The sequence below is a fragment of the Citrus clementina genome, unplaced genomic scaffold (assembly GCF_000493195.1).
Source record: "Citrus clementina cultivar Clemenules unplaced genomic scaffold, Citrus_clementina_v1.0 scaffold_9, whole genome shotgun sequence".
NCBI lineage: Eukaryota > Viridiplantae > Streptophyta > Magnoliopsida > Sapindales > Rutaceae > Citrus > Citrus x clementina.
The window spans coordinates 29,363,762-29,377,254 of NW_006261964.1; the positions used below are offsets into that span (position 1 = coordinate 29,363,762).

Below are 13,493 nucleotides of genomic sequence, written 5' to 3' on the forward strand. Positions count from 1 at the left end.
TCTTTTATTTATTGATTTTAGGGATACCCATTTTCGTTTATGAAATTTATTTACTGGGTTTTCTTTAATTGTCCGACAGCTTTTCTTTTTGGTGTAATTCCATATATATATATATATGTAATTATGTAGGGAGCCGTTTCTGTTGCAAAATCTGAAGAGGGCTTGACACTTCAACTTGTTTGCTCACTTAGGTATGTTTTTTATTCATTTGCTGTTATTTTTATGATTTAACTGAACTGTTGATTTCGGTTTGTTGTAATATTCTGCTTTTTAATTCAAGTTACGAATGGTTGTGGAGTTTCATTAGACTTAAATAAGGAATCAAGGAAGAAATGGATTTTCATACTTAATAGATGAATCTCCATTAGCAACTTTTATAAATTTTTTTGGAGCTAGTAACAGCTGGGTCAATTATTAGAATGCTCTTGAAATTGTTCATACATTCCAAAACAAGAAGTTGTTTACAAGTGGGTACTACTTGGTAAAATCTCGTGAGTTGATACAAGTGGTTTGGGGTTCAAACTCTGCTCACATGGGTGGGAAGGGGATTTAATTATCAGTCAGGCTATGCTTAAATAAATTTGAAAAAGAATGAAAGAAAGTTATTTACAAGGGTATAAATTTATTTGTTTAAGAAATGAAACGAGGAGAATCTATGGGAATCTTAACTATTAAATTGGCTAGTGCGACATTTTGGGAGTTCCATTGTCGAGCAGGTTACTTTTCCTAGACTCAAATTTTTGTAACCAACTTCATAGGTATAGCACTTAGCTGAAGTGTAGAAGGTACTTGTCTAGTTTATATGGCTTCAGCTCATATGCATGATCTCGAATTTAATAGGCTTAGTTTGACAAGGCTCACTTAAGATAGTGCATATATGTCCCTTAGCGTAACGGCGTAGACTATCAAGTCTGCACATTTAAGCCCCAGTGAAAGTTTAGTAATTTCCTTTTTACCTTGGATACAAATCTAGTATTTATTTTGCCCAACCCAGATTGATGTATGGATAATCTAATCTTATTGGCAAACACCGAAAAATGCGGTTTGACAACGCGAAAACAGATTGGTTAACATACATAACATCCAATCAGTGAGCAAAATATATAAACATGACGCAAGGAAATCATCATGTTTCTAACTAAACATGTCATTGTATATAGCCTTACATATGTACAGAGAAGGATAGAAACTTAGGCAAATGGTAAGCACACAGTGGGGTAAATAATAACTGGATGCTTCTTGCATTGCATCTCATTTTAGAGTAGTTGGAGCTTTGGGGAAGTCGTCAGATCATCCAAACTTTTAAAGTTGTGAAATTGATTGAGATGAGGAATTCTCAAGTCAATGAGGTCAGATATGAAATATATAAGTTCCTATTTCCTTAATAATTCAAATTATTTCATACAGAATCGGAAAATAAATATGTAGCCATTTCATTTGATAAATCATTTTTGTATGTTTCACAATGATTACTGTTAGCATATTTGATAAGTTGATGACTTTTCAAGCCGCTGCCTGCATGTTAGAGCTCTGGATGATTGATTTACAGGTTGCATTCATCTATGGATGTGCTTTTGTTGATGTGATATGTTAAATTAGGGCAAGTATAAGAAAAAGACCATCAGAAGAGTTCTTTTATCTTTGACTGGAAAACTCTTGATAAATTGTTCTTGCATATGGATTTCCTTTTGTTCAGGCTGTTGGTGATTAACCCAGACAGACCATAAAGGGGAACAAAAAATTTTGGAACGGTTTTTATTTTTAAAAAATTTCTTAAGAGTATTGAGAATTATTGCTAATCTTTTCTCAGATCTAAAAACTTTGACAAATGAACAGGAAATTTTCTCTGCCAATTATGGCCAGGTTCCAGCAGCCGTCAAGCCTCTGCCTTTTTCGTATGCATCTCCCGCTTTCTTATCTGTTACTGGTTCACCATCACCATTACAACAAGGTGTTGATTGCAATTTGGCATATCAGCAGGTTGGTTATAATATTGTGGTATTCATGGAACTTTTAGCTTTGCGATGTTCACCTTGGTTTTATTTTTGTAGTTTTTAAGAGTATGAAGTTATTAAATAATTTCATGTATCATTGTCTAAGCAGAACAAGTTGCTTGAAAATATCAATTTGCTGGAAATTTTGGAAGTTGGATTTGTTGAATGAACCGCTATGGTTATTCAGTAATAGTACATAGTGTTAAGAAAAATGTGAAGCCTTTTTTTTTCCTCCTCCTTTTCGTAAGTGAAATCTGTTTAAAAGTATTGATGTTTTCTATGAAACCAGGGAAGAATTATAAAGCACATTTTATTCAGAAGTGTCAACGGAGGGAAAAAAAAAAAAAAGAGATAGAATATGTACCGGAAGAATAAAATGCATTTGTGGCATAGAGCACATTATTAATACAATAAGATTTATCTATGTATTTTGCAAACCATATGTTGAACTACTAATTCTTTTGAAAAATATCCATGATTTGCATTACTGATCTGTTGGGAACTTGCTGATGCTGCCATTCTCATCATGTTTCCACATTTCTTGGCTAAGAAAAATCTAATCTTTCACTGCACGGATATAGAAGCTGAGATATTCTAATATTAGAATATGAAAACACAATGAAAATTCTGCATATTGTTAGCATGTGTTGAACATTTTTTTCATCTGAATCTTTCATTCCATTTGTTGGATGCTCGTGCAGTCACTGGAAAAGCAGCAAACTAACAAGGATCTATCAGGGAGTCAACATTCTCATATGCCAGTGCAGTATCCCAGATTCATTGGGCAAACTAACAAGGATCCACAAGGTAGCCAACATTCTCAAACGCCAGTGCAGTATTCTAGATTCATTGGGCAAACCAACAAGGATCCACAAGGGAGCCAACGTTCCCATATGCCAGTGCAGTATCCTGGATTCATTAGGCATACTGACAAGGATCCACGAGGGAGCCAACATTCTCATATGTCAGTGCAGTATCCTGGATTCATTGGGCAAACTAACAAGTTCCCACCAGGGAACCAACATTCTCATATGCCAGTGCAGTATCCTGGATTCACTGGGCATACTAACAAGGATCCATCAGGGAGCCAACATTCTTGTAAGCCTGTGCAGTATCCCGGATTCGTTGACCCTCAACTAAAGGTTCCGATTGCTCATATAGAATGATTGTGCGTATGCATATCCAAGTACTGTTTGTTTTCTTTAGTTTCTGACATTGTTTGGTGTATGCTTGTCAAGCAATTGCAAAACCTGCGAAGCAACATGAAGCCTCCTGGGAGTCATCATTCTCAACTGCCACAGCAGCATCTCAGACTCACTAAGGATCAACTAGAGGTTCTGTCATGCATAAATGCATTGTGTGTATGCGCCCACATGTATTTATTTTGATTTTCTGACGCTGGCAGTTGTATATGCGTGCAGTCACTGCAATGGCAACTATACATGGAGACACCTTTGAGCAACAATAGCCCGCAGCATCACAGTTTTAATGAGGACCCACTGAAGGTAATTGACATGCATGATTTTGCACTTTATGAGGTTGAGGTCGGCAAATTTTTTAAGACTTACTGAGAATATTTGAGTAATTGACTAGATTTTGTGCTTTCACTCGACAGAGAGGAGGCACTCCAGCCTCAATTGAGTCGCAGCCCCAGCAGGCATTACTTCATGCTCCACTGACATTCAACCAGGATAAATCTGGAAAGCATGTACAAGATGTGAGCGAGAAGCCTCAACCGATTCCATCATTTAGTACTAGTGGGGATCTTCCTAGAGCTTCCTACAAAGGGAAAGAGAAGGTAACTTCACCTTCAGCCAATGCCCCAACCTTCACATCTGTGGTAAACAAACCACTAGGGCCTGGATCTTTTGGGAACTGTGGTCAACTGGATGCTCCATATCCTTTTATTCTGCCGAAGGAATCCTACAATCCAAGACTGCCTACAGAATTCCTGCTAGCATTAGAAGCATGTGGCCCTCCTGGGGTAGATATTCCTAGTCCGTATGGAGAGACTGATGAAGCAATGTTTGAGATCCCCTTCTTCAAGAACACTGGATCTTCAAATCCATCAGGTGCTGTTAGCAATTTAAATATTTTTCATTGGCATCTAATATGAAAGATCTGCCCTCTGTAAAAGGCAAAGAGGTGATGAACGCAAACAAGAAAAGACGGCGTAAAGATTGATGGCCCACTACCAGAAATTCTTAAAAGGGGGAAGGATGATTACTTGTTCTCATGCTGCAGGTTCAAGGAAAAAGTTCTAGTTCTTCTTTTAATATCATTGAACATCCAATAATTTCAACAAAATTGGGGATTTATGTGGTCAGCCTTTGATTTATCTTGGATTCTTGCTTGTTGCTAAGGAATTTGTTAGTTTCTATTGGTACTTTATAACTATTTTCACATGATAAAGTGCTTTTAGACAATGAAAATGCTTCTTTCTTTTTTTTCTTTCTTTTATCTATTTTATATTGCCGGATTAAATGGACAAAATTATTGATAATAGCTGTTAGTTAGCTCAACTATCACCTTTGTTATATTTATGAGCTTTTATGTAGCATGATTATATTAATATACGAAGACGTGATATTAGTATTTGTCTATTTGCTCACATTTGAGATATTGAAAAAAATTAAATAGTTTTCCAGTACACATCATCAGAAAACACTAAACATAAGTAAAAATTAAATCTTAAAAGAACAATCAACTTCAATGGTTTTTTTTTTTTTTACTGAGAAAGTTTACACTAATGATTTCCCCCACAAATTAAAATTCTCTTTTGATCTAAGTTATTTTAGACTTTAAAATCTTTTCTCATGATTTTATAAGTGTTAATATATAATTTTTTAAAATTTAAATTCTTTTTACATTTCTATTTATTAATCATCAATCAACCACGTGAATTTTCTCTTAGAGAAACTCATATCACGAGGGAATCGTGGATGTTTGCCCACCCCATTTCTGCATTCGCTCTGTTGCTTGTTCCACCTGCATTTGAAATTTCGGTAAGATTTTTGTCACAGTAATTAATTTGCTTAGGAGAGTTTATTTACCTCTCTACTCCAATTGGTTCTATAAAGCACTATCAACAGCAGCAATGTTTGTAATGCAGTTCCACATATCATGCCTGACCAAAGTCCCTTGACCAAGAACAAGGAAAATTACTTCAACACATAATTGCAGCACATACATTAATTGCATGGTTACGTTCCAAACATTTGAGTCATAAAGTAGTGTATGTATGCATACCGTTACTCCGAGTTTTACTCTGTAACCAAGGAGGTAACCAAGAGGGAGACCAAAAATATAATAAGAGCCTATGTTGATATAAGCCACCAATGCTTGCCAACCGCCGCCAATAGCGACACCTACATGCAGGGACAACACGAAAATGTTATCGAAAGTGAAAGAGCAGACTAAAGAAGCCATTTGAATTGGCACCTGATAATACGGGCTGGACACTGTTAAGGACCATGGTGATGCCAAGGAGGAATGCTATTTTAGATGCAGCCCGTTGCAGTTCCTTGCTGCTGGTGAAAATAATGGCGAAATAGTCCTTGGTTAGCAAGATGATAATCATGAAGAGGAGACCGATGAGGAGGGACTGAAATACTGTCACATAGACCGAGTATTTTGCTGCTCTTGGACGTCCCATTCCAAGCTCATTGGAGACTCGGACACTGAAAAATGTGCAAGAGATTGAAGCCAGCTTAAAACGATTGAAGAATAATGGCACTTAAAGATTGCCTAATGTTTACCTTATTGCAGCATTTATTCCGACGAACAACATAATTACCCATCCATTCAAGTTCATACTGATACATTCAATCGAAAAACGACATATTGAGTGAAATCCAGAAGTCAACAATAGGAACAAATACGCAGAAAGTACAGTGTATAAGGTTAATTTGTGATGTGAGACAAGTAAGTTATCGTGAACTAACCAAATTGAAAGTGAACCAACTGCAATTACGGCATTGTCAAGGTGGCCAGTGAGAATAATAATACTCGTCATATACCAAATTTCCAGACAAAGCATCACAGCTGAAGCAAGCGAAAGTCTAACAAAAGCCCAAATATCAGTGAAAGCCGCCCATGTCAACCCATGCCACCCGTCTTTGCACCAACCGATCACATATATGACCTGTGCAATTGATATTATCCAGGATGAAATATCGTATGCAATAGCTGCACCAGCCGTGCCCCAACCAAAGGCATAAATGAAGACATAAAGCAGCACAATATGTAGGATTAAAGCCACAAACCCAATCAACGCAAAAGCGCTAACTTTGCTTTGAGCTTGAAGGAATTTTTGGGTAGGGAAACTGATGGCAAGTGAAAATAACTGAGGAATGGTCAGGATAGTGAATTTTCCAGCAAGTTTGGCTATCTCATCGTCTTGGCCCAGGAGCTTTAAGATTGGAGCAGAGAAGAGGTAAATGGGCAAGAGAAAGATACAGGTTACCCATAAGATTAACCAAGACCGTTGCATATAAACACCAAGCATGTGAACATGCCCTGCTCCAAAAGCTTGACCGCAAAGCGTCTCCACAGCGCTTCCCATGCCAAGCTAATTTTGCACAACGCAACAGAACAGAATCAACGAAACATAACATAACATAGCAGATGAAATATTCCATTTTTAGGAGATGGAAAGATGAGTGAACTAACCAAGAGGCCAAAAGAGAAGGTGCCGATGACAGAGAGAGAAATGGTAGCAGAAGAAAGTTCAATTTCACCAATATGCCCAACAAATATATTAGTAAACGAGTTGGTTCCATACAGACATAATAAGTTAAACACAACTGGACCTGCAATCTTCCACATCTTCACTGTCTCAGTCCGGAGCACTGACCTTGCTTGCTTCAAGTTCTTTACCGGCGGATAGTCCTCATAAGGGAGAGCACCGTTCAGCGCTGGCTCCTCCATTTTCTGTTGTTGCACTCGCGTACGGTCGCGATCAAATTACTAGAGTTTGATTTGTTGAATATAGCAGAAAGATTTTAGTGTTGCTTTGCCTGAGGGATTTGTACTTTGGTTGTCTTGGAGTATACGCTACTCATTCACTTATGTTTGTTGTGCTTTCTTAAGCAGTTAGGTACATCTCTCTACATGCATGGAATGATGCAATCATCATATATTTTTAACATTAACATTTGTTTGAGGGCAATCCCTATCTTACATGCATGTAAGATACATCCCTCTCACATGAATAGTGCATGTGTGGGATCCACACACTATTCATGTGAGAGGAATGTATCTTACATGCATGTAAGATAGAAGTTTGAGTAGTATCAATTTTTTTTTTCAATTAAAAGCAATTTAAATTTTGACAAAATTTTGCTGTGAAGTTGCCAATAGAGAGAGAATAGAAGAGATCAATAACGAATATAAAAGGTACCCTGAGAGTTAGAAGCATGATTAAGAGGAAAATAAGTTACATATTCTAAATTCCAAAATCTTTCACCGAAAGTGTGATTTCTTTCGTATAAATTATAACATCTCCAGTTTTACAGCTAAACATGGAGCCGCAATCAGTGAAAATCACTTCAAATAAGCTTCTTCAAGTCTTTGACACCGAAAAATTTATCATTGTGATGAAATATACAATAAATTAGCTTCATTTGAAAATTTTAGCCCATTTGGTTGAAGTGCTAAAAACTTCATCTCAAAATTGAGTCTCCAAGAAAATTGAAAGAGTTTCCGGTGCATAGCATCAGTCAACACTGAAAATAGATAAATAAGTATATATATTTAAAAAATTAAACAATTCTAAATAAACAGACATTCACACAGAGACTAAGAAGATTCGGCGCTCTTTTGGTGGAGAAACTTCATACTCCATCAACAATCTTCTCATTACTAATGCTTTGCCCACCCCACTTCCGCATTCGCTCTGTTGTTTGTTCCACCTGCATTCGAAATTGACACTTAATGATATAACTTTAATTCAGTCTTAAGTAACTGTTAAACAGAGAAATAAATCAAAAAGTTTTACTAGCACATTCTTTCGTCCTTTTTTTTCCCATCTTGTTTCATCATTCTTACCCAACATACAATAGATCTTTGTGAAACCAGCCATATTGTCATTTAAAACTGGCTCATGCTTGTCTAGTATAATTATTAAGACTGAAAAGTTATGAGGCTTACAAAATGAAGGTACTTTGTTTATATTGAGTGACTCAATCATTAAGTAATTTGGCTAGCTAAGAGGGTTTAGTTACCTCCTTGGTCCAGTTTGTTCTATAAAGTACAATCAGCAGCAGCAGCGTTTGCAATGCAGTCCCACAAATCATGCCTGACCAAACTCCCTATAACAACAAAAATTATTAACAAAAGAACCACAGTCAAACAGATTGCATCTTCAAAAATTGAGTCATAATGTATGTATGTATACCGTCACTCCCAGATTTGCTGTGTAACCAAGGAGGTAACCAAGAGGGAGACCAAAAATGTAATAAGAACCGATGTTGATGTAAGCCACCATCGCTTGCCAACCACCACCAATAGCAACACCTATGATAATGATGTGAAAAAGTTACCAACCAGGGAATGAGCAGAATAAGAAGGCGGCTAGTTTTGTTGAAAAGTTTGAATTGAGACCTGAGATTACTGGCTGGACACTGTTAAGGACCATGGTGATCCCAAGAAGGAATGCTAGCTTAGCCACAGCTTGTTGCAGCTCTGCACTGCTGGTGAAAATAATGGCAAAATAGTCCTTGGTTATTAAGATAATAACCATAAAAAGGACTCCGATGAGAAGTGACTGAAATACTGTCACATAGACAGAGTATTTGGCTGCTCTTGGATGACCTAATCCAAGCTCATTGGAGACGCGCACGCTGGAAATGTGAAACACATAAAAATATGTCCCAAGTGATTCAAAAGTAATGCATTTAAAATGGAGAAATGCAATGTCAAAAACTCAAAAATAACAGCAACACAACATGCACACCATGAGAAACTCCTCACGTTATAATCAAACTGCAACAGAACCTCCAAAAGCATTATCGTTACTATAGAAGACAATTAGAATCTCATCGTCGTGCCAAAATTCCTCATTTATTTTTTAATCAACAGTTCCTTTGATTACAATATATACCATGCATAATTCAATTTGCACTCTAAATAGAGCAGAATGACTTAACCTATTGTTTACCTTATTGCAGCATTAATGCCAATGAACAGCATAGCTTCCCAACCATTCAAGTTCATGCTGAAACATAACAATCGAAGAAATAATTAAAATGCCAAGTCCAAATTTAGAGTACATCAGAATTGTGAAGTCCCAATAACAGGACATGTACAAGTTATCATGAACTCACCATACAGAAAGTGAACCAACCGCAACTATTGCATTATCAAGGTGGCCAGTGAGAATAATGATACTCATCATATACCAAATTTCCAGGCAAAGCATCACAGCTGAGGCAAGGGAAAGCCTAACAAAGGCCCAAATCTCAATGAATGCTGCCCTGGACAAACCGTGCCAAGTCTCCTTGCACCAACCTATCACATAAATAACCTGTCCAATTGCTATTATCCAGGATGAAATATCATATGCAATAGCTGCACCAGTCATGCCCCAATCGAACACATAAATGAAGACATAAAGCATTACAATGTGTACTACTAGAGCCACAAATCCAATCCAAGCAAATGCGCTGACTTTGCTTTGAGCTTGAAGGAACTTTTGAGTAGGAAAATTGATGGCAAGAGAAAATAATTGGGGGATTGTTAGGATTGTGAATTGTCCAGCAAGATCGGCTATCTGTTCTTCTTGCCCGAGAAGCTTTAGGATTGGAGATGCAAAGCAGTAAATGGGCAAGAGACAGACACACGTTACCGACAAAATCAACCAGGATCGTTGCATGTATACACCAAGCATATGAACTTGCCCTGCTCCAAAAGCTTGACCACAGAGTGTTTCCAAAGCACTCCCCATTCCAAGCTACAATACAATTTTTGCAAAACAAAATTAGTAAAAATTTTAGCTAGGAATAACAGCAATTTCATATTTGACAAAAAAAAGGGGGGGAAATCCCATTGCGGTCAATTTTGAAGTAAACCAATACAGAAAAAAAGATACTTGCATTCATATACAAAATTTATAAAGCAGAATTATATATCAAACATTGTTATGCTTTCAAAATTAAATTGAAACACAACAGTCACACCCAATAGCTCCCTTAATCACTGTGGTGCAATACACTGATTAAAGATTCAAAACAGAACTTAAAAAGCGTGTCACATCAAGTCATCGCTTGACCTAAAAGCAAAAGCTGAATGAAAAGTGCTACGTCAGAACAATAGTATGTAAGTTTTTAACAAAACAAAACAAAAAAAAACCCAATATATATAAGAAAAGTGAGAAGTGAACTAACCATGAACCCAAAAGAGAAGGTGCCAATAACAGAAAGAGAAATGGTAACAGAAGAGAGCTCAATTTCACCAATATGGCCAACAAAAATATTAGTGAAAGAATTGGTGCCATAATTACACAAAATGTTAAACACAATAGGGGTAGCAATCTTCCACATCTTCACTGTCTCAGTCCAAAACACTGATTTGGCTTCCTTGAAGTTCTTCACCGGCTCATAGTCAGCAGCAGTAGGACATCCAATGACTGCACCACCGTTCAGCAGTGGCTCCTCCATTCTTCTTCCGGCGATGATGTTACACGTGTAGGGTACTGATGTGCTGTTGATTTACACCGATATACAGCAGATAAGAGATATTTTTGCCCTGATGACTTGGTCTTCGGCTGAGGGGGTTGTTTGTTTAGTTTTGTTTTGCACTCTTCTTTTTCTCCACGTATGAATGCAGTTGGTTTCGCTTTCTTGTTATTTGATTGATTGCTCTGCTTGCATACATTAAATGTCTCTCCTCCTGCATGGCATTTTATTAATTTCATATTTTACTCAATTCTATTGAATTAAAATTTATAAACTTTATTATTTATTTGATCTTCTAGGTGTGTGGTAGATCTATCTTGCCTCTTGTGTGTGCAAACTTGTAAACTATATTTCATAGAATTATGAGATATATTTTATTAAAAATAGATAAATTTAAGATCCAGCTACGTTATTTTAATAATATTCTACGCCACGGTTTAGATATCATTAATTAAATGGACAGAAGATTACTAAAATTTAATTATTTAACAATACTCAAAACTTTAGGATATGAATACCAAATAATCAACCATAAATTTAACTCTAAAATAGAACCTAAAGTAAAAAGCACAGTGTGATAAATCTTCTCAAAACCTACTTGTGTGGCAAAATTTGAAATTCTGGTCCTCACCTACTTGCCTATCAACTCTTAGCTATCAAGTCAAGTATAATTAAAAAGGCCCGTTTCTTCAAGAAAAACTTACAATTGTTGTCTTTTTGAGTTTGGTAAGTTGAATGAGCAAAACTCGTCCACGTATCATGTCTATGTACCAAAATTACACATTTTATTTGCGGATTTTTCTTTTAATTTTTAAATTAGTATGACTACATAATACATATTTGGGGATAGTTAGCATTTTGAACTACAAATGATAATAGCTCTACAAATGATGTAGCCCAACATCCAACGGTTCACAGTAGAGCGGACAAAATTTAACATGATTTGATTACTCGTTTTTTTGGGGGGTTGTATATGTGGGTATGTGTGTGTGCGTAATATTTATTAAATATATAAATATCAAACAGGTTATTGAATAATTCGTTTATTTTCCGTATCAGATTTGGGTCTTAATATTTTGACACGATTATTAAATAAATTGGGTTTATGTCAATCTAAATTTAACACAATACGAACCTGACACGACCCGACAACCTGTTTTGCCAGCTCTAGTTCGCAGTGCTCATGGAAAAATCCAGCTTTGCTACGTTTTCTTCATTGACAAGGCATTTTTAACTTATTTTAGAGGTTTCCTCAACGAGGGAGATGACTGAACAGCATTGGACCTCTTTGCTTTTGGTTCATGGGCTTTCCCTTTGGGCTGGTGAGCGATGAGATCCATGTTGTTATTCGTTACCGCGGTGCAGTAGTATCTTGGGTAAATATTAAAAGTTGAAACTAGGCCTTTTGAGTTTTTGACACCCTCGGGATAATGAAACATAAATTAATTCATTTCTTATTTTGAATGGGAGTTCAATTAAAACACTTAAAATAACATATTCTTTTAAATTTTAATAAATTTTTTTCACCCACCCCATTTCATAATTTATATTTATATTAAAAAAATATGTTTTTAAGAAAATTATAAGAGTTTAGATTATGAACATAGAAACTATATATTAAAAAAAATGTAATTAAGATTTTAGAATTTGCATGCATTTTACAAATAAAAACATAAAAGATATGTGTGTTAGAATAAATTTAATTGGAAAGATGATTAATTTGAATATAGGTGACTATTATGAGTTTGTATTTTTATAAATTAAACTGAAAGTATTTTATAAAAATTAATAATAGCTCAAACGGGGATGTTATTATGTTTTAAGAGATCCACTCAATTATTAAACAAAAAGCAAGCAGTGATAAGGCTGAAACTGTCAAATGTTAGGGAGGGCTTGTACTGCTTCTCTTGAAGGTTGGATTGTAATGGATTGAAGCTATTCAGACCCCACATTTTATCCCAAAAGATCGCTCTTTTCTCCAAACTACAACTAGACGTGGACTGTGAGCAGAAAATTTATTTTCGTTTGAAACCCAGCCACCTTCTGCTTTGAACTACTTTCTTTTCAAACATCAAAATGTTATTATTTCGAAGTTCTTACTCTCGTTAGAAATAATAATTTTACGGGCATTTGATAGCCCATATGTTGCGTGGTGGAAACGAACTTAATTATGGGTCCGGTTATGTTGGAACTGTTGTAAAGTAGAGTACGAATTATAACCACACACCTAAACTAATAAATAGTAAAAAATATATTATGCCTTTGATCGTGTGGTTATGAAAAAGTATTCTACTTTAGAACAATTCCAACATAACCGGGCCCATAATTTAAAATCTATTAAGGTTGTAAATACAAACACTTATGATATAATCTAGAGATATACCGAGTATTAATTCAAAAGAGTAATGATACAGCCACAAACTCTTGTACAAACTTATTTTGTACAAACTGACGTGGCATTAATTCATTGGTTGAATGAAAATATAAATTAATAAAAACAAATCATGTGGGTCAAGTGATATTTAATTCAACTAATCTTATTATGCCAAATCAGTTTGTACAAAATAAATTTGTACAAGAGTTTGTGGCTGTATCATTACTCAATTCAAAAATTCCACTTTGCACTTTATGAGAACTTAGCTCGGTGTTATAATTATATAGAAGATGAACCAAAGAAAATCTTGTTTTAGCTTACAAACCTTCTTATAATTGGTAAAAATTAGTTGTATAAGAAGTCTCAAGGCATGATTAGTAACTTTTGAGATTTTTTTTTCTTTTTCAAGGAGCGATGTTATATATAATTTTTTTTAAATAACATTTTTTA

The 13,493-nt window shown here is 35.6% G+C and overlaps 3 protein-coding genes across 4 annotated transcripts; 1 reads left to right on the plus strand and 2 right to left on the minus strand.

Annotated features, from left to right (window-relative positions):
• The first annotated feature begins 1,037 nt into the window (after positions 1-1,037).
• LOC112100178 lies at positions 1,038-4,367 on the plus strand. The gene is made up of 6 exons (XM_024188747.1): positions 1,038-1,042; positions 1,779-1,980; positions 2,696-3,136; positions 3,233-3,328; positions 3,416-3,499; positions 3,610-4,367. The coding sequence occupies exons 1-6, from the start codon at positions 1,038-1,040 to the stop codon at positions 4,108-4,110; spliced, it is 1,329 nt and encodes a 442-aa protein (XP_024044515.1). The 3' UTR covers positions 4,111-4,367.
• Positions 4,368-4,919: 552 nt separating this feature from the next.
• Positions 4,920-6,973, minus strand: LOC18033309 (protein DETOXIFICATION 35). Of its 2 annotated transcripts, XM_006421932.2 has the most exons (7): positions 6,666-6,973; positions 5,939-6,564; positions 5,753-5,809; positions 5,436-5,674; positions 5,244-5,362; positions 5,048-5,134; positions 4,920-4,982 (listed from the first exon to the last, which is right to left on the minus strand). In XM_006421932.2, exons 1-7 carry the CDS (start codon positions 6,921-6,923, stop codon positions 4,920-4,922), a joined length of 1,449 nt encoding a protein of 482 aa, XP_006421995.1. In that variant the 5' UTR covers positions 6,924-6,973. The 2 variants fall into 2 exon arrangements, with proteins under 2 accessions (XP_006421995.1, XP_024039947.1); XM_024184179.1 differs by lacking the exon at positions 4,920-4,982 and having other exon boundaries at positions 5,046-5,121.
• Positions 6,974-7,595: 622 nt separating this feature from the next.
• Positions 7,596-11,319, minus strand: LOC18031973 (protein DETOXIFICATION 35). Its single transcript, XM_006421933.2, has 8 exons — positions 11,301-11,319; positions 10,379-10,883; positions 9,320-9,945; positions 9,154-9,210; positions 8,598-8,836; positions 8,392-8,510; positions 8,219-8,305; positions 7,596-7,906 (listed from the first exon to the last, which is right to left on the minus strand). The coding sequence occupies exons 2-8, from the start codon at positions 10,649-10,651 to the stop codon at positions 7,829-7,831; spliced, it is 1,479 nt and encodes a 492-aa protein (XP_006421996.1). The 5' UTR covers positions 10,652-10,883; positions 11,301-11,319; the 3' UTR covers positions 7,596-7,828.
• Positions 11,320-13,493: the final 2,174 nt, after the last annotated feature.